The sequence below is a fragment of the Petaurus breviceps genome, unplaced genomic scaffold (assembly GCF_028583685.1).
Source record: "Petaurus breviceps papuanus isolate PSGF00001 unplaced genomic scaffold, PetGlider_PUasm1.0 91041, whole genome shotgun sequence".
Taxonomy (NCBI): Eukaryota; Metazoa; Chordata; class Mammalia; order Diprotodontia; family Petauridae; genus Petaurus; species Petaurus breviceps.
This window is the reverse complement of record NW_027187400.1, coordinates 41,464,276-41,484,658: the sequence shown is the minus strand read 5'-3', so window position 1 is coordinate 41,484,658 and position 20,383 is coordinate 41,464,276. Positions and strand designations below refer to the sequence as shown.

The following is a 20,383-nucleotide window of genomic DNA, read 5'->3' as shown; positions in this document are numbered from 1 at the left end:
CTCTCTCTCTCTCTCTCTCTCTCTCTCTCTCTCTCTCTCTCTCTCTCCCTCTCTCCCTCTCTCCTTTCTTCTCTCTCCTCCCTCTCTCTCCCCTTCCTTCTCTCTTCTCTTTCTGGCCCCTTTTCTACCTCTCCCTCTTTCTCTCTTCTCTTTCTGTCTCTCCTCTCTTTTCTGTTCCCCCCTCTCATTTCTGTTTCTGTCTCTCACTCTCCACTTTCTCTCTTCTCTTCTCTCTTTCTCTCTTTTATTACTCTTCTCTTTCTGTCTCCTTTTTCTCTCGTCTCTTCCCTTCTTTTCTCTCTATCCCTCTCTCCTTCTATATCCTTCTCTCTCCTCTTTCTCTTTCTCCCCCATCTTTCCTATTGAACAAGTTCTGAACCCAGATAAGAACAATGGATACAAAGGGATTTCCTGGGGGAGGGGGCCAACTCTGGAAAATCTGAATTGCAATACAGCCTCAGATACTCAATAGTTGTGTGGTCCTAGGCAAGTGATTTCCTATTATGTATAAAATAAGGATCCTAAGAGCACTTCCCTCTCAGGGTTGTTGGGAAGACCAAATTAGATCCGAAGTGGGAAGTACTTAGCACAGGCCCTGGCATACAGCAGGCACTTAATAAATGCTTGTTGTCTTCTTTCTTTCCTTCCTCCCCCCAGAGACCAGAGATTTCAGTCTAGGCCCTGTGGGATCCCTTGAGCTGAGTGGACTTGTGATGGGCCAGGGCAGAAGGGATGAGGGGCCAGGAGCTGGAATCTCAGGCAAGAAGGGCAGCCTGAGCATGGCCAAGAGGCCTGGGGCATTGGAGTGTCCTGTCTGGGAATCCTCATTAGGCCCATTTCCTGGCAGTTAAGATATAGGGGGAGAAAGCCCACAAAGGGAGGATGGTGAAATCATCAGCCTCGGTTTGGAAGGCCTTACGAGATCATCTTGTCCAGCTTGGTGCAGAGAGGGGTAGCAGCTCACCCCAGGTCACGCAGGTCATAAATGACAGCGCTGTCTTGGCACTGAGGTCCTCTGAGGAGCTCCACTGGGCTTCCTGCCCCCTCAGGGAGATACGGGACACCCAAGTGCCCCAGCTTCTCCTCATTGAGGAAGAGGCCAGAGTATTCTCGTGTGTGGAGACCTAAGAAGCTCTCTGAGGCTGTTAATGAAATCTCTTAGGAGGGGCTAAATAATCTAATTCCTATATTGATGAAGGCGCTCCCTGTGTGGAAGGCACTGTCAGCTCTACATTCTAAGCATTCAGAGGGAAGGGCCAGGCCCTAAACCCCTTTGGTTCCTGAGAGCAGTAGTTGTGTACATGCTGGCCATTGCAGACCACAGGTGTTACCTTTTTGCAAGCTTTGAGGTCAGGGGAGGCAGGTGACCATCTAACGCCAGCCTTCTCTTGGCTGCCTGAACAACTCAGGGACCTTCCTGGGCCAGTGATGGTGGCTGTTTGTCCTGGCAGGTGGAGCAGGGCAGAGCCCCTCTTGTTGGTGCCATTTTGAGCTCTGTGGTTAATTAGGTTCAGGGATAGGTACCTTCACTTCCCCCTCCATCCCCCTTTCCTGTTTGAGGACAGGAGACTGGACAGGATGATCCCTGATCTCCAGCCTAGGAGGGTTTCCCCAGTTCTCTGGGCTAGAAAGAATCTTTATGGGGCATTCTTCAGGCCAAGCGATGAGGGAGCTTTGGAATTCATCCCAGGCAGAAACCCTGACTTAGCTTTTTGAGAGTGGAAGGGTCAGAGGCTCTGCCAGACATCCCTTCTCTCCTGCCCCCACCTCCTCCCCTCACATGGATTAGGAGGCTCCCTGCATGGCCTCCCCTTCCCAGCTCCTCACCACAGAGTAGGTCCTTCCACATAAATTTTGATCCTCCTTCAAATGCTGTAAGCTCCTGGTCTCTCAAACGTCTCACTCTCCATGCTTGCTTTCTGTCCAGAAATGGGCTCACTCTGTGACAATGGCTGCCCATCACCTCTCTGTTCACAAACTCAGAAGCCCCTTTATCAGATCAGAATCTTCTGCTCTTCCACACTTTGCTGGGCTCCACAAACCCCACATCTAATTCCCTGTGAGCTGGGTTCCCTCCGTCCCTTCAGTTCTTTCCCAGGCCTCTCTCCCCTTTCCTCATCTCGACCCCTTGATGAACCACCTTCTGCTGTCCCCTCTTCTCCTCAAGTCCTGGGAGGTGCTTCCCCCCTGCCCTTTCTGCTGAAAAGATCCAGACTCCTCAGGGAGAGCTCTCCCTTCTCACCTCTTCCTCCTTATTGCACCACATCTCCTCCTCTCAGGGCTCTGATGGCAAGGGGTTCTTCTCTCCAAGGCCAGGATCCCACGCTTGCTTGTCTTCAACAGATTGCACCTACATTCATGGGTCCCTGTGTTCCTTGTCATGGCCCGTCTGCCCCTCCCAGCTGGCTGGCTCCCTCCCCTCAGCCTGAGGATGTGATCCATCCACTCCCAATCACCCTCTTCCTTTATCTCTAATTTCCTTGTGGCTCAACTCCTTGAAAGTCTACAGTTGGTACTTCCCTGCCCTCCACTCTCACTCTCTTCTAAACCCATTCTATGCCTTCAGACTGCCTCATTCAACTGAAACTGCCCTCTCCGAAGTCACCGTTGATCACATAACTGCCCAATCCAATGGTCTTTGCTCAGTGCTCCTCCTTGACCTCTCTGAGACCTTGAACACTGGATCACCCTGTCCTCTTTGAGACTTTCATCTGCTTGGTTTTTAGGACATTCTCTCCCCCTCCCCCCTCCTTTCTCCCCTCTCCCGCCCTAGCTGTCTAGCTGGTCTCCCCACTGCAGCCCCTTCCCCACTCTGTTGCCTAGGCGATATCTCACAATCTTTGTCCACCATGTGGCCCTCTGCCCTGGTGCTCAGGTCACTTGGCCTGATTTGGGCCCTCCCCCATTCCGGTCTCTTACCCTTTACTGTCCAGATGCTAGGGGCTTCTTGCTGCTGTCACCCCCTCGGCCTTCAGGCCTCTACCTCTGATCCTCAGCTCCCTGAGGTGGCTTCCTCCCAGCTGCTGGCACCTTGTTTTTAAAAGGTTACCTCCCTTCTACACTGCGTGTATTTTGTGTTAGCAGCGTTTTTACCGTTCTCTCCTACGTTTGTTGTTCAGTCATTTCAGTCATGTCTGACCTGCTGTGACCCTATTTGGGGTATCCTTGGCAAAGATACTGAAGTGGCTTGCCACTTCCTTCTCCATCTGATTTGACAAGATGGGGAAACTGAGGCCAACAGGGTGAAGTGACTTGCCCATGGTTGCCCAGCTAAGTAGAACAGATTTGAACTCAGGTTTTCCTGCCTCCAGGCCCAGCACAATCCACTGTGCCACCCAGCTGCCCATTCGCATGGATGCTTCTTGAGGGAAGGAGGCTTTGCCTGTCTTTCTAACTCATAGTGCCTGACACAGAGTATGGATTTAAGAAATACTTGCAGACTGCCTGGCTGGACTTTGGCCCTAAACCAGCTTTTCTTCCAGCAGGGGGACTTTGGGGAACAGTCCTTTCCCTGGTGCTGGTGGGTCTGAGACCTTTGACATTGCGTCTCCCACAGGCCCTGGGCCAGCCACCCAGCCTCAAGCCCTCGGTGTCAGTGTGGTGGTGGAGGAGGGCTGGGTCTCCATGGCCTTGGTATCCTTGAGGTCTGCCTCTGGGTGAGTCAGGCTGGAAGAAGACTGGGAGTCTTAATGACCGTGCGGGGGTGGAGCCCATCCCTCCAACCCTTTCATCTTGGGATCTCTAAGCACCAGGTGGTGTCAGTCTTTAAACCTCCTGGGATCTGGCTTTAGGCTGGCTGTGTTATGGTAGAGGTATGAAATGGGGGCCTGTGCCCCTCAGCCCAGGCTCTCTGGAGACAAACATGGCAGCCCTCTGTTTGCCTCAGGCTAGCCCCTTGTCTCACCTTCCCCACAGGCCAGTTGTCCTCCAGCCTTTATCTCACTGGTCAGTTTGTTTGAAGCCGAGCCATCTCATTGGCCATCCAGCCGGACCTCCCTTCCTGCCTGGCCCTCTGGTTCTGTACCTTTCTAACTGTCAGGACACTCCCTCTGCTCCTGCCCCCTCACACATAAACACTCTCCGTCTCAGTCTCACTGTCTCTGTCACTGTCTCTCTTTCAGGACAGGACTGCTCTGTGTCTCTAGCCCTCTCCCCCTCCCATCAATAAGGAGGAAGTGGGCTAGGGGTCACCTTCCCTCTCTTTGCCCCAGTCAGGACTAGTCGCCCTTCTGGGCAGCAACAAACAGCAGGGAATCTGACTCAGGCCATGGAGCACTTGGGGCCCCTCCCCAACCCCCGCCTCCCCATGGCAGCTGAGGTTGAATCCCTGCCAAGGGGGCAGGCCCTGAGGAGGGAAACTGGGGGAGTGAGCGGGAGCTGGGCCGCTTGGAGCAGGGTCAGCCAGCCAGAGCAGGGCTCAGATGCTGGCATGCCAGGAGAGCAGAGCTGGCTCCCTCTGGCCCATGAGCCCACCCTGCCTAGGATTGCTTCTCTCTGAACTCCCCTCACTGGTCCAGCCTTGTCTGGACTAGAAAGAGAAAGCTGGAGGAACAGGGAGGTGGAGGTGAGCCCAGAGGGAGAGGGTGGGGAGGAGGGCAGGACCTTTCAGTGCTGGGAGGCGGGTGCACACAGGTGCCTTGTGGGAGCTGCTGGCTTGGGGTACCTGGGCCCTTATTGTTCTTTGTGGGAGGGTGCTAGCTTTGTCTCTCTTGTTCCTTGAGGGAGGAGGGAAGTAGGTAGCAGGAGAAGGGCCCATTGATTGGGGAGGGGGGAGGGGAACCTTATTTTTACTTTTCCTCATCTTTCACTAGAATGAATGAAGTTTTATCTGATCTCTCTCCTCACATACTTGTTGTGGGAATCAGAGCCTTGGCCTCCTACTGAGGCTCTGAGAAAAGTCTCCTTTGTGTTGGGCCCCCACTGGGGAATGATGGCTCAGCACCCTCTCTGCATCTACCCCCAGCTGTTCCTGGATGGAGATCTGGGCCTTCTTGCCACCCGAGGGCCTCCCCAGCAGTCCCCCAGCTCTGTGTGTTTGCCTTAGATCATGGTTGGAGGCTGTTTGTTAATGGGCAGGAAAAGTAGGCCTGACCCCAGGCTGATGGGAGTTCTCCAGGCTGACTGGCCCCTTTCACATGGCTGCAGGCCTCTACTTCTGCCAGAGTTTGGAAGGTGGTGTGTGGGTGGGGGTGAGGGTGGAGGGGACTGGGATGGGGCAGTCAGTCACCAGAAGAAGATTCAGGGGAGCCAGGTGATATGGTCTCAGCCCCAGACAAGGGTCTTTGGGGCCATTTGTAACTGGGCCTGACTTCTTGTTTACTTATGGGATAGAGGAGAGAAGCCCTTTGTGTTATGTGACCATTTGGGGAAGGACAGGGGGAGAGGGAAAGAGGATGGTCCAGCATCTTTCCTCTCCTCTCCTCACCTGTCCTTTATTATTATTACTAATACTAATGGGCTGAGGAAAAGGTTACTACCTATGATAACTGGGCTATGAGGCCTGTATTAGAGCAAAGAAAACCTCAGGTCTGGGTCTTGGCTTAGTTCAGCCCCTCAGAGGGGGCTGCTCCCTTCCTCTTAGGACTGACCCTCATCTTCCTCTTCCCACATGGCTTCCCTCAAAGGAGAAACCTCAATAATAGCATATCAGAGCTAGAAGAGGCTTTGAGAGCTCATCTGGCCCAGCCCTCGTCCTCACTGTTAGGCGGACAGGCCATTTTCACTATGTTCAAATATTTTGTCCTTGGCCTCTTTGGCCCTGAAGGGCAGATGGGAGCCAGAGAAGTTACAGACAAGCATACTTCAGCTCTGTCCAGGAATGGCAATCCTGGAGGGCTTCCTGTTAAGTTATGGCCTGGCTTCGACACCCTGGGAGATCTCCAGCTCCAAGATCCTCAGGGCACTTGTCTAAGCTCATGAGCTGGGACTTGTGACAGCCCTAGACCCTGTAGCATTTTTATCCCAATGAATGGATGACCAGGTGATTCCAGGGAGAAGGAAAACAGGTCAAATTCGGCACATCAGCCAAGCTGGTGGCTGTGTGCCACCTCTGCAGAGAAGAGGGCAGTGGGTGCATTCTCCAGCCTCTTCTCCCATCGCTAGTATTGTATGTGGCTCCTGAGAGCATGTATTTGTTCATGGATTTTGGCCACTCATCTCAGGCAGCATTAAGAGACGCCCAGGTTCTTGGCCGTATTCATCCTCCTGTTCTCTTCCCTGATCCGACCACATCTGAGTACCATGTTGTGGGTGCCACAGCTCCATAAAAAAACCTTGCTCTCCTGGAGAGTGCCCCAGTTGAGAAGGGCCCCTACAATGCCGTGGGCCCTCGAGCCTGAGGCTGAGGAGGAGCTGTTGGAGCTTAGGGCAGAATGGCAGGGGGCAGCACTATTTTCAGGTGCTGGTGGAAGAGGGCCGAGATTTGTCTCATCCCAGAATGCAGAAGTAGGAGCCATGGGGTGGAAGTTACAGGAGGCAGAGTTGGGCTTGACAAGGCTGGTTCTGGAGGTGGTGGCGCTGAAGACCTCTCTGATAACAGGCAAACAGGGACTGCAGGGCCACTTGTCCCCAGATGTGATCGTGGGAATTCCTTTGGGCTCTGCAGTGGGCTGTCTGATCACCAAGGTCCCTTCCAGCTTGAGAATGATTGGGTTCTATGTTCATTCCTCCACTTGTCCTTACACCAGAATTGGGAGCAATTTGTTAAGGGGCTACTAGACTATGGCCTACTACCTGTTCTTGTATGACCCATAAACTAAGGACGACTTTTATACTTTTGAATAAAGTATTAAATACGGGGGCAGCTAGGTGGCACAGTGAATAGAGCATCGGGCCAGAACCCAGGAGTTCAAAACCCACCTCAGACATTTGACACTTAGCTAGCTGTGTGACCTTGGGCAAGTCACTTAACCCCAATTGCTTTGCCTTCCCCCCTCCAAAAAATAAAAAATAAAAATCATTCTTAGCTTTCAGGCTGTACAAAAACAAGCAGCAGGCCAGATTTGGCCCTCAGGCCATAGTGGACCTGACCCTGATATCCCTGTGATTTCAGGGCTGCCAAAGGCAGACATCCCACAGGATGACCTCTCACCTTGGCCCAGTGGAGGGGAAGAATAGGGAGCTTTTGTTTCTAGGAGGAGGGGCTACATCTTCCTGATGTCCACAACCTGCCCTTCAAGTCCCAGTGTCCCTGGTTCCTCTGGAGAGGCCACACTTGATCTGGGTTCTGAAAAGTTGGATTAGAACTCTAGCTCTCCTAGGCATTTAAAGGTCCTGGACCTTTCAGCTCCTGAGCCTCCTAGCCTGACGGAGTTGTGATGCCAGAAATATACTTGTGAGTCTGGGTTCTTTAGAAACACACAGTATCATTATGAATGTGTTCCCAACTTTTTGATGGGGCTCAGGTAGAAATGGCCCTGGTACAGTCTTCTGTTCTGCCGTTAAGTCTCTCCTGTTTAATATTCTATTGAACGTGTGGATAAAATAATTCCATATTGTGATTAGAATATATAAGGCTAGGAACTCAAAAGTGGAGGGTCATGGAGAGCACAATGCATCTCCTCAGTTTAATCTCTGTGTGTTCCGTGTAACTTGGGGAATCTGATTAGTTGGCCTGGTGATAACCATTAAAAATATTGTTCTTAGTTTTCTTTTTGTGAATTGATGAGCCATAGAGGGCAGGCAGTAGGTTAGTCTGTCCCATGATAGTTCATTGGCTGAGGTCTCTGAGGTGGATGTCACTGCACAGGAAACTCCCCAACCAACTTAGCTTTTCAAAGGCACTGACAGAAGATGGAAGCAGGAGCAGGTAATGAGGTGGGCGAGGGTCAGAAGACCTTTGGCAGCCTTTGTGTGGAGCGGAGCTTGAGAAAGCTGAGGGCAACAAAGTGGGGCAGGGGAAGGAGTCAGGTGGAAGAAGGGGGAGACTAAAGCTTCTGGTGGACAGGAGACGGAGAGCTGGTGAGGCAAGAAGGTTTCTGTTGAGGGGGATGATCTTTGGATCAAAGCAAAAATGGCGGATGAGAATTGGACATCAAGAGCTTTACTGAGCTGTTGTGAGTGGGCCCCCAGCTCAGCAGAACTCCATCCTGGGGTCCTGGAAGATCTGGTAGACGCAGGCTGCTGCTGGGCCCCTGTCAGTGACCTTGGAGGGATCATGGAGAGCTAGGGGAGCACCATGGCCCTACTGTAGCAAGGACATCTCCAATTTTCCACAATGAGAAGAAAATAGAATCTTCAAGCTAGAGGCCAGTGATCTTGCCTTCCGTTACTGACTAAGTACTAGGACTTCTTATTAAGGAAGTGATGGTAAAGGATCAGCATAACCTGGACAGGCCATGCTCTGGCTCCCCCTTCTCCTCCTTTGCCCAGGTTACCAGATTGGTAGATGCAGGGAGTCCTGCAGATGCAGCTTCCCTTGCTGGTTGTCAGGCCCGCTGTGCTTATGGACTCTGGAGAGATGGGGCCCAGACAGGAAAGCAGGCAGCAGGTAGTGCAGCTGGACTTTGTTCAATGGCTGGACCCCCAGAAGATCACTCATAGTTTCAGTTGACCTAGAAAGAGCTTTCCCATGAAAGTCTCCAAGGACCTGGCTGGAGCCCTGGGCATTTTTGGTGTTTTTGTCAGTAACATGGTTAATGCATAGGAGGCATGCCTGTGAAATTCCTGGATCACAGAAAGCAGCCACGAATAGTGTTTAAGACTGAAAATAATCAAGACAGCCTCTGATGTTCTTTGGGCCAAATTGAACAGAGATTGCATAGGGTTGAATGTTAATGTTCACACTTGGGCTTTAAAAAGTCAACCTCAGGAGTGTAAAATGGAAGTTGATTTGAAAGTGTCACCTGTGGCTGAACATGGAGGCCCAGCAGAGGCTCGGTGAGGGCTGCTAGCTCCCAGAGGAGGACTGAGAGTCTGGATAACACCACAGTGTTCAGTGAAGCCTTTCCAGTCCACACCATGCACAGGTCGTCAGAAGACACGAAAGGTGCTTGGCCTAGACAAGAGAAGAATTAACGGGGGCATGAGAACGCCCTTCAGGGATTGGAGGGACTGAAACCTGTAAGACAGACTTATTCTGCTGGTGTGCAGAAAGGCAGACAAGCCTGCTGCTGAGCAGAACTTCCTCCGGGGTCCACAGGCACAACTGAAGGTCATCCGTCTTATGTGATGCAGAGAGCTTTCCTTTTCCAAGATGGCTTGGACCAGGCGGCCTTCCAGCTGGGGGATGGAGACAAACTTTTGGAGGCCTGCTGTGCCCTAGGCACACTCAGATTCATGTTCCTCTGGGCACTCCGTCAACAAGTCTTTGGCTAAGCACCTACTGGACGGAAAGGCAGCCCTGGACCTGGCCTGTGGCCCCAAACCCCCCACCTTGGGAAGAGATTGGGCCTTGGAGGTAGAGAGAGCCTCCAGCTGTGCCCTGAAAGGCCGGGAGGCTGGAGGAGAGCAGAATGGCCTCTGCCTCTCCAGCCATCCCACTGCTGCTGGGCATAGAGAGCCTCTTGTTCAAGGCCTCTCGGGTGCTCCCCAGAGGAGCCTGCAGCCTCTCCTGCTGATTCTCTAGGCCCTGAGTACAGCCCTTTGAATCCAGACCTGGAGGCCGCAGGCTCCCTGGCCCTGTTCTGTAACCTCCAACCCCTCTAGGTGGAATGGAAAGCCAGCCTCCTCCTTGTACTTCTGCTGCCCTTCCGCCCTCTACTTTTACTACTTTTATCGGGCTCTTCCTCCCTCTTGTTTGTGTTTGGGGCCTGGCCCTGGCTGCTGATAAGGCCTGAAGGCTGGGGACTAGGTGGGGGAGGGGCCCTTGGAGTCTGGTCTGGTATGGAAGGGTGGGAATGTCAGCATTCCCGGACTCAGGCTAGACACAGGCCAGGGCTGCAACTATCCCAGAATGCCATCACAGGTGGGCATTGTCTCTTGATCTTCCTATGAAGGGGCTCACGCTGCTGAAAGGGCCTTGTAGTCTAGGGGAGATGGGGTCCAGATGGGGATCTTAGAATTGACCCCAAGGCTTGCCTCCAGCAGCCCTGGGGGCACTTGAGGAATGTTAAGCTGAAGGTTTGGTAGCCATGGGGAATCATGTGTGGGACCCCCAGCAGGGCTCTTGGGATCCAAGGGGCCAGGAGCAGTACATTTGGGTGGGTGTCTGAGGACAGTGCAGTGGGGGTGGGCTGGGAATAGGCCTGGTCTCTGGGGACAGGGCTTGAGGCTTCTGTAAATATACTCCACCCACTCAAGTTCCTCTGTGTGTCTGCTGTCTGTCCAGCTGCCGACAGGGAAGGGGGACTAGGACAAATATCCGGAGGTGTGGCTCCCCAGTGACAGTGGGGGGGGGGGTGTCAGTCTCTCTGATGGGACCGCGGAGGGGAAGGGAAGAAAGGGGAGCGGAACTGCCTGGCAGGAGGTAGATAAGTTGGCAGACTGGGCCCACATGTGGCACTGTTTATTGGGACCTTTCACTGACCGGCCTGAGCAGGGAGTGCCCAGCCAGACCCCAGTACACTGAGGCTAGCCACATGACATCCCCACCCAGCCAGGGCCTCCATTAAGCCCTTTCTGCTGGCCTACTGCTCTAAGGAAGTTCTCCCTTAGATCTGCCTTCCCCAGGACAAACTGGTGTTCTTCTACCCTCCTCCACGTGCTTGGCCCTCATTCTCATCCCCTAGGGACATGGGCTCAGCTACAGTGACAGTCAAGGCAAAATGCTTTGAAACCTCTTTACTGGGGAGTGAGGAGGCCCTTTATAGCCACAGAGCCTGCAGGTGACTTAATGGCTGGGCCCCAGAATGGAAGGGGAGGGAAGAAAGTCTGTGTGGCCTTTCCTGGGGGCTGTGACCACAGAGGCCCCATCCCTGCCCACCTACACCCTTGGCTCACTGACCAGGCAGGAAAGGCTGGCACTTAGTCCTCCCTTCCCTTGCCTGGGCCTGGCCTGCCCCACCCCCAGCAGCTCCCACAGCCAAACCGGTTCCCCAGGATGGTGCTGCTGCAGGGGGCCACATTGGGCACTGCCTGGCGGGAGGGTTCCACTCCAATCTGGCAGGAATCAGGGATTGATGGGAGGGGATGAGTGAGGCCTGGGCTGGGGCACAGGAGAGGGGCCTGATAGCTACACAGACATGTGGATGTCCATAGGTACATACATACATGCACACATGCACCAACATGCATGGACCACATCCCAGACAGGCACATGGGTGCTTAGATGTTGGCAAAGGTGCAGCCCCACCTGCCTTTAAAAGGAGGCATGTGGAGAGGGAGGGTGTGTGGAGTGGAGGGGGATGGCGCTCAGGCTGCCTGTCCCCCCCCCCAGGCTTGGCCTTGGCATCTCTGGTGGGTCCTTGTCTGGACATCCTCTGTAGTGCCCAGCCAAGGTGTTCCTTCCCCTTCTCACTCTGTGACTCCTGACACCTGCCTGAGTCTCTTGCAGTGTAGGGTTAATGACAGCCCAGCCAGGAACCTTTGGACTCCTCATCTATAAAATGGAGCTAGGTCAACCCTGCCTCTGGCCCAAGACCGCTGTGCTGTCTCCTATAAGAGATAGGGACTTTGAAAAGGGAGGCTTGGCCCTGATCTAGTGAGGAGGGGGCCATACTGTCCAGCCTTTCCTGGAGGAATGGGGCACCCCAGGGGCCCCAGCAACTCCCTCCCTTGCCCACAGGCCTCATAGCTGGGATACGGTGACAGCAGCCCACACACCATGTTTGGGAAGAAGAAGAAGAGGCTGGAGATCTCGGCCCCATCCAACTTTGAGCACCGTGTGCACACGGGCTTTGACCAGCAGGAGCAGAAATTCACGGGGCTGCCTCAGCAGTGGCAGGGGCTCATTGAGGAGTCAGCCCGGCGGCCTAAGCCCCTTATCGACCCTGCCTGCATCACCGCCATCCAGCATGGGGCCCCGAAGGTAGGCACTAGGTTGTCCCCTGGTCCGAAGGCCAGCCCCCCAACCCTGACTCTTAATGTACCTCAGGCCTCCAGTGTGGTGACCACAAGGGAGGTGCCGCCCAACCCTAGCCACTGGTCTGTCTGCCTCAGGCCTGCCGGGTGCCTTCCTGCGGCCCAGCTTATATGCGGGTCAGGGGTGCCTAGGGCTTGGGACTCTGAGCTGCTGGGATGGTCCCAGGCTTGGTGCGGCCTACTCTGAGCTCTCTGTAATCTTGAAATGCCTTTGAGATCATAGTCTCATCCCAGCCCTCTGGGACCCAAACCCTGGCACTGATAGCACCCCCATTTTAGAGATGGGCAGACTGAGGTGGGTTAATGACTTGTCCATGGCCCTACCACCAGTGATGTTGGGGGCAAGCTTCCGCTGAGGCCCAGCTCTAGAACAGCTACTGTTCTGCTGCTCTCCTCCCTTAGATCTTCCCCAGATCACACTTCCATCCCTGAAAAGTGGCCCTTGGGGGGTATGGTGGGGGAGAAAATGGCTGTCTGCCACATAAAGTTTAGCTCCAGCCAGGTCAGAGTTGGCCCCACCCTGGGGGCCGCCTCTCTCCCCTCCTCTCCTCCTCCCCCCCAGGCCTGGGAGCCTTTCCCAGGGTGCTGCTGGGCCTGACCAACCGGTTTAGTCAGGTTCACTCACTTAGGAATCAGCTCTCTCCCTGGGCCAGCCCTGCCCCAGCCTCAGGCCCACATGGGCAGCCAAGTTCTTGCCACTAAATACCTCTCCGTCCATATCTGAGGGGCCTAGGGAAGGGGTGGGATTAGACACCTTGGATTATCTCACCCAGCCCAGTGGTTGTCCCTGGTGTAGACCTGCCCTGTCTTCACTGCCCTCTGAGGCTGCTTCTCACCCCCTCTGTCTCCCCTCCCCATCATCTGGCATGGTTCCTTTTCTTGTCTCCCTAGTGTGGGAAGAATGCAGCTCAAACCGAGGGCTAATGTCCTCTGTCCCCCTCCCCCAGGCCCTGGTCCTCACGAAGTAACAAGGCTTTGTTTGACAAGCTTAGGGGATCAGGAGAAGGGTGGGGAGTGAATCCTGGGGTCTGAGGAGGGTGGGGGGGAGCACTGGGGCCAGCCTCGCCCTGCCCAGAGGGCTGTGTCATTGCCATGTGACATGTGACATCTCACTGTCCGTCTCTGTGTTGTCTCTGCACATACGTGTTGTTCCATTGTCACTTCCCACACCGGATGCACGCTCCTCTCCTACCTCCTCCTCCACGTCCTGCCCCTTCCTGCTGGCGAACCCCAAGACCATCGTTCGGGGGAGCAAGGGCTCGAAGGATGGGGCCCTCACGTTGCTGTTGGATGAGTTTGAGAACATGTCTGTGACCCGCTCCAACTCCCTTCGTCGGGATAGCCCTCCCCCACCCCTGCTGGGTCCTCCAGCCCCACATCATGCCCCACCTCACCAAGAGAATGGGCTCATTGAGGCCGAGGGGATGGGGGGTCATGCCTGGGCCCAGGAGAAGGGACACCCGGAGTCTGGCAGCAGGGGTCCCTCAGAGGGTCGGAGTCGAGCAGCTGGGCGCAGGGACCATGGTGGTGGTGGTGAGGCTAAGCGGGATGGGACGGAGAAGAGGCCCAAGTCATCAGGGGAGGGAGCCTCGGGCCACCCAGGGAGCCCCCAGCCACCCCGGGACAAACGACCCCTGTCAGGGCCTGACGTCCGGACCCCACGGCCCCCAGGTCCAGGAGGTGGGGCGAAGTCATCGGCCGGCAGGCCATTTAACACATACCCGCGTGCTGACTCGGACCACCCCCCAAGGGGCACAGGGCCCCAGGTAACCAAGGCAGCCCCTTTCCCCACCTGAACCAACTCCACACTCTTCCTCCTCCTCCACACCCCCTACTGTCTAGTCCCTCTGCAACACCTTCCAAAATCTCCTTATCACTTAACAAGAGGGTTTACTGTTGCCTCCAGCATCCCTGCTCCATCCCTTCCCTTCCTCTCCTCCATCTGTCATCTGTCTGTTCACCATCAGTCAGGGAGTTGGGGGCCCAGAGGACTCTCCTCCACTGCTGCAGGATTGGAGGGGTTGGGGGAGCTCTCTGCTGACCCAGTCCCTCTCTCTTTTCTGTTTCAGGGAGAGCCCCATAATCCTGCTCCTAATGGTCCCTCTGCAGGAGGCCTCCCTCCACACTCCTCTGCCAAGCCGCTGCCCCGTGCTGCCCGGGGACCAGAGCCTGCCCCTGCCCCAGGGACCCTGAGCCCACATGCTTCAGAACCCCAGCTGGCCTCTCGTGTGCTCCCCTCTCCTTCGGCCCAGCCGGCCATGCCCCCATCCGGTCCCCGCTCACCCCAGAGGGAGCCCCAGAGGGTGTCCCATGAGCAGTTTCGAGCTGCGTTGCAGCTTGTGGTGGACCCGGGTGACCCCCGGTCATACCTAGACAACTTCATCAAGATCGGTGAGGGCTCCACGGGCATCGTGTGTATTGCCACGGTCCGAAGCAGCGGCAAGCTGGTTGCTGTGAAGAAGATGGACCTTCGGAAACAGCAGCGGCGAGAGCTGCTGTTCAATGAGGTGGGGAATTAACAGGGATGAGGGAGGGCCCCTCAGGAGGCACAGGAGGCCTCCCCAGTTAGGCTCTGACCTCAGCTCCCCTGCCAGGCTTGTCCAACCTTGGAAGGCCCATCTGGACCTCAGTACTCAGTCCCACGATGCCCCAGGCCCACATTCTCCGCACATGCACCAACTTTCCTGCCTGCTGGCCTTTCCAGGACAGACAGTGGCTCTCCCTGATGAGGCCTGGACCAGATGAGAGAGTGTCAGGAAGCAAGTGGTCCTCGTTTCTCCTGTTCCCCCAAGCTGCCTGACCCAGGTTCCCATGGGTCCCTTCCTGCCCTCCCTTCCAGGTGGTCATCATGCGAGATTACCAGCACGAGAATGTAGTGGAGATGTACAACAGCTACCTGGTTGGGGATGAGCTCTGGGTTGTCATGGAGTTCCTGGAAGGGGGAGCCCTCACAGACATTGTCACCCACACCAGGTATTGTGGGGAGATTGGGATGCATCTCTCCAGACCTCGTGCCCTGCTTCAACCACCCCAGCCATTCCTCCCCCTTCATCCTTCCTGTAATTCCTTCCTTATCCTTATCCCTCCCAGTTCCCTTTGAGAGAATTCACAAGGCAGCAACCCTGGGGAGCACACTCAAAGCGGGGGTGCCTGAGGCCGGGGATGGCCTCCCTCTCAGCCTCACCTCTCTCACTGTTTCCCCAGGATGAATGAGGAACAGATTGCTGCCGTGTGCCTAGCTGTCCTGAAAGCCCTGTCTGTGCTCCATGCCCAGGGCGTGATCCACCGTGATATTAAAAGTGACTCAATCCTGCTGACCCACGATGGGCGGGTATGCAAGGGCCATGGCGAGAGGCTGAAGAAGCCCCCTCCCCAGTGACCAGATCACTTGTCAGTGCCACCAGTCCATGTTGGAGGGGGAATTCTGAAAAGATCACCAACCCATTGTGGATCCTTTGAGCAACTCCAGGGGTCTAGACTTAGATCCTATAACAGGGACACTGGGTCCTCCCCTCTGACCCTGAGGAAGGGGGTGGGTTCCTGGTGGGCTCCTTGGAGGCAGTGTGGTGTGCTTAATTGAAGCCAGGAAAAATGCCCCAGACAAGCCCCTTCCCTTCCAAGCCTTGGTCTCCTCATATATGAAATGGTGGCAAGGACATATGTCGTCCTTACGGTGTGTGCCAGGGGCTTTGTGACCGTCCCCTCCAGTCACATCCACTGGTTCCCTCCTGGCTTCCCCTGACTCTCCTACTCCTGTTTCGTCCCCAGGTGAAGCTCTCTGACTTTGGCTTCTGTGCCCAGGTGAACAAGGAAGTGCCCAGAAGGAAGTCCTTGGTGGGCACTCCCTACTGGATGGCTCCTGAGCTCATCTCCCGCCTGCCCTATGGGCCGGAGGTGAGGACCAGGACAGCCTTTGTGACTCCTCATCCCCACCCCGGCCATGCCAGCTTGCCTGGGAGCCCTCATGTGCCCAGATACTGCTGTCCTTAGGGAAGGGAGAAAGCGGCTTGTTTGGGCACAGAAACCTCCTAGATCCTTCCACACTAGGGGATGACCCAGGCCTGGACAGCAGGAGGCTGAAGGACCTCCAGGATGTGGGAAGAAGGCCCTGTGTGGATTGGGATTGGGGGGTGGGCAGGAGGAGGAGAGGAGAAAAGAACAGGTCAGTCTTCACGTCCTCTGTGCTGAGGCCTGGCACCCTTCCTCTCAGCCAAAGCAGCTGTCTTCCCTTCCCCCCAGGTGGACATATGGTCCCTAGGAGTTATGGTCATTGAGATGGTGGATGGGGAGCCCCCGTATTTCAATGAGCCCCCCTTGAAAGCCATGAAGATGATCCGAGACAACCTGCCCCCTAAGCTAAAAAACCTGCACAAGGTGAGTGCCTGGGCTGACATTCCTCCCCCAGGAGAGAGGGTACAGTTAGAAATAGCCACCTCTCTAGGAATGGAGACAGACACTGGAGGGGGGTGGGGTGCAACCTGTAGAAGGGACAGAATGCAGAGCCCTGTGGGCCCATGCCCTGTCCTGAGAGTCCTGCCCACTGTTTCCCTTGACCCTGCAGGTTTCCCCCTCTCTGAAGGGCTTCTTGGATCGCCTGCTGGTGCGGGACCCGGCGCAGAGAGCCACAGCCAGTGAACTGTTGAAGCACCCGTTCCTGTGCAAGGCGGGCCCCCCGGCCAGCATCGTCCCCCTCATGCGCCAGAATCGCATGAGATGAGACTGGCTCTCCCACCTCCCCCCTCTCCTCCCCGCCGATCCTTCCCCTAACCAAAGAAGCACCTCAGAGGGAGCTGCCCCCAGCCTGGGAGTCAGACTCCTCTGCACCCAAAGCAGGGGAGAAGATCAAGGGGTCGCCCCAGCCTTGGCTTCCCCTCTTGCATTTGCTAGATGCCTCCTGGCAGGTGGACCCCTAACTGGATGGACTTGGTCTGGTCATTCCATGGCCCCTTCAGACCCTTCTGGGGAACTCAACTACTGAGTTTGTTTGGATTTTTTGATGTTTTTAAATAACAACTTGGAAGCAAGGGCAACAAGGGTCTCCTTTTGGAGTGGAGACCCCACCCCCACCTCTGCCTCAATTTGGGGGATGATTGGCTTGACACTGGAAATCTGCAGGCCAGGGGAGCATCCCCCCTGGCCCAGGCAGAGGAGAACTGAGGCTTCTGCCAGCTCACCCTGCAAGAGAGGGCTGTTTGGGGTGGGCATGTGCAGACAGAAGAGCCACGCAGCCTCAGCTCGTGGCAGTGTCTTCCGTGTGTTTCTTGGGTCACCGTCTTGTGTGTCTGTACATGTTTGCAAGGATGCTTGGACTTTGCCTGTGTCTCTGGGGCATTTGTGTGTGCATGTCTGGCTGGTTGGTGTGAACCTATGTTGACATACTCAGTTTGTGAAAACCTGTTTCCTTTTCCCACCTCCAAGCCAGTTGGGAGGCCGATGGGGAATGTCTGCCTGCCTCTCCTTCTGCTGATGTCTGATGACTGGCAGGTTTGGGGAGCCTCTCTCCTCTGGCCTCTGCTGAGAATACTACTGTGCTCCTATGGGACCCTCTTTTTTTTAAAAAAGAGCTATTTATATTGTCATTTCATAACCTACGGCCCTGGCTCCATAGGGGGGTCCTCCAAGAGCCAGGGCCCTGGATTTGGGAAGCCATGCTGTGGACTTGGATCCCCAGTTAGTTTTACAAGTAAAATGTTTTCCTTCATTTCTGAGAAAAGTTGTAGTTGAGTGTGGGTGTCTGGGCTTGGGCAGTGGGCCAAGAGGAGGGGATGATGGGAACAAGTCACTGTCTTGTCTTCTTTGTGCCTGGCGCCCCTCTCCCCTCTTCTCTCAGCTCCAGAGTAGCCAGGTGGGCTCACCCTGAGATCAAGATGAGGGTGGGGATGGCCAGCTTCAAGCAGCCCTGGCCCCGGGGCCTCCAGTCCCCAGGAGATCTCAGATAGGATTTGAGCTATCATGCAAGTGATGTAAGCTTGCCTCAAGGTAGAGGACTTTGGGAAAGATGTTCCTGGTTCTTCAATCCCATTCTTGCAGTACTTTGGGACCCCCACCTTACATGTCCTTCGGCTCTGTGAGCTTCTAGGTTAACCTATGACCAGTGTGGGAGCAGGGGTTGACTTTCCAGCTTGTGTCCCTGGTGGTGCTGAAAGACACACAAAGCCCTTTCCTTCCCCATCGTTGAGGAAGCCAATGCTAGGACTGTCTTTGGAAGTTGAGTGGCTTGCTGGATCCCATAGCTGGTGGCAAAACTGGGATGGACACAAACCTCCATCTGGACTCCCCCATGTAAAGACGGCTTCCCACTAGGCCATGCCCCTCTTTCCCCGTGGTTGGGGTGATCTTAGGCCAAGGCTCTTCTGAGCCCTTTTCTCCCTCCGTGAAATGAGTGCTTTGGCCTAGGTGGCCTCTGAGATCCCTTTGTCCCTTGAGGGACATGATTTTTTGTTAAGTTACACATTTTTCAGAAAGGTTCCCTACTGGACTTGAGTAATTAATTGACAGACTGCCTAGTGAGATGGGACTGGCCAGTAGAAGGTCACACCAGAGATAAGCCAAGTCCCCTTGCATCCAGGGCAGCAGCAGAAGCCCCCCTGGAGTTTGTCGCCTCAGCTAGGGCCCTGCATAGTTGTGCTGGTATTGGATGAGATGGTGCTGAGGCCCTCTCCCTGGGCTGTTCCCAGTGACTGGAGCCCCAGATCCTGAGTCCATCTCCTTCAAGGCATTTGCTATTGATGACTGATTGAGCAATCGATAAATGGTTCATCCTTCATTAAAAAGATCGATTGACTGCAGGGAAGTGATTCACACAATTGGTGATTAAGATCAGCCCCAGAAAGAGCTGCCCACTTCCTCATTCCCAGGCTTTGGGTTTTTTCCTGGTGATTACTGCCTTTTGGGTCACTGGGCCTGCCCTCTCTCCTAGCCTAGCCTGAGTCTTCCCCCCCACACCGCACTGTGGATGACTCCCTTGACTCTGGTGCCCCCTGCAGGTTGTGATTGTCACCACGCCACTGGACCGTGTGTGCCCAGGTTTCATGGGGGGCATGGGGGGGAGGGGTGAATTTAGAGGGGCTGCTGAGCCCCACCACCAGAATGATGAAGACGAAGAGAACATTGGGCTTGGCATCAGAAGACCCCGATTCAAATCATAACTTAGCTCTCTACAAATGCATCTTCTGAACAACAGTTTCTCCGGTTGTAAAATGAGACATTTGGATTAGATAAAAGACCCAAGTTTCCTTTCAGCACTAATAGTTAGTGAACTCCACTTTGTCTGGTAACTCCCTTTCCACCCCATCTCATTGCAGTGCACCCCCACCCACCCAGACAGATAGGTCCTTTGTCTGCTGAGGGACTGGGTGGATGGATATCTAAATGCCTTGTAAATTCTTATTGACTCACTGGCTGACCTAGAACTCTCACATGGCTTGCTTTGCCTTGTATATCCTGTGCCTCTGGTCTGCCCCTTGCCTTCCCTCAGTCCACCCACGGGAGGGTGATCCCGATGGCTACAGTCACCCTAACCCTGTGGGAAGGAGCTAAGGAAGGGTCCTTGCTCTTAAGACCTGAGTGGTTGCTCAAGATGATCTAGTCCAACTGGTTCAGTGTTGCAGATGAGGAAACAGAGGCACAGACAGAGAAGTGATGATACTTGGGCAAGGTCATGCAGGTAGTAAGTGGCAAAGCAGAATTTGAACTTGCATCCAGGGACTGGGCATCTGTCAGTCTTTCCCTGTACATCTCCTGAGGAATTAAAACCGGAGGGGTTCCGGGAGGCCCTGAAGTTGAGAGGAGGATAGGATAGGTAGGTAAAACCTTTTTGTCTCCATGTCTCTTCTCTCCTTTCTATCTCGGGCCTACTCCTGCTTGTCTCTGGCTCTAGGCCCCTCCTTGCCCTGGATTCTTCATGGAGGACACACTCTGCTCATTCATTACCTTAGATAGGGTTCCCACCCATCCTGGTCCTCTTCTGTAGCTCTTCCCTCCACCTCCACCTGTCTGAGTGGGGCAAGATGCTTGGTCAGCCCTGGGTGGGTATGTGTGTTTATGTCTTTGGTGGGTGGGGGACTTTGGGTTTGTCTACCAGTTCTTCCTTCTCCTTCCCCCTTCCCCAGTTCCTCACTACTTGGCACCTCTTGGTTTCAGGGCTTTAGTGATGAAAGCAGGAAATGGCCTAGAGCCAGGATGCCTGGGACCCAGCAGGTAGGGCAGGCTGGTCTGAGGTGCTTCTAAGATCTTCTGAGGTCAGTGGGCTCCTTATTAATCCTGCCATTAGGAATGTTAACAAGGCTGATTGACCTCATTAGGTAGGGCCCAATCCCAACATTAGCCTCCTTAATTAACCCTAACTATCTCTCCCCATTGCCCAGAAAGGAGGGGGCTGCCAGTGTCTTCTTTCCAGGTCTGAGAAGGTCATGGAACTGGTCCT

General features: G+C 54.8%; 2 protein-coding genes across 5 annotated transcripts in view; one reads left to right on the top strand and one right to left on the bottom strand.

Annotated features, from left to right (window-relative positions):
- Nucleotides 1–17,671, top strand: part of PAK4 (p21 (RAC1) activated kinase 4) — a 24,092-nt gene extending 6,421 nt beyond the window's left edge. For 2 of the 4 annotated variants that reach the window (XM_069078567.1, XM_069078569.1), the window contains exons 2-9: nt 11,663–11,905; nt 13,194–13,724; nt 14,028–14,465; nt 14,798–14,931; nt 15,163–15,289; nt 15,727–15,852; nt 16,198–16,332; nt 16,520–17,671. In XM_069078567.1, coding sequence (XP_068934668.1) covers nt 11,702–11,905; nt 13,194–13,724; nt 14,028–14,465; nt 14,798–14,931; nt 15,163–15,289; nt 15,727–15,852; nt 16,198–16,332; nt 16,520–16,675 — 1,851 coding nt within the window. In that variant the 5' untranslated portion in view covers nt 11,663–11,701 and the 3' untranslated portion in view covers nt 16,676–17,671. Of the gene's footprint in view, nt 1–4,339; nt 4,565–11,662; nt 11,906–13,193; nt 13,725–14,027; nt 14,466–14,797; nt 14,932–15,162; nt 15,290–15,726; nt 15,853–16,197; nt 16,333–16,519 lie in introns of those variants that run through there. The other 2 variants (XM_069078570.1, XM_069078568.1) reach the window with 2 other exon arrangements.
- Nucleotides 1–20,383, bottom strand: part of SARS2 (seryl-tRNA synthetase 2, mitochondrial) — a 113,713-nt gene that overhangs the window by 43,112 nt on the left and 50,218 nt on the right. The window lies entirely within an intron of this gene.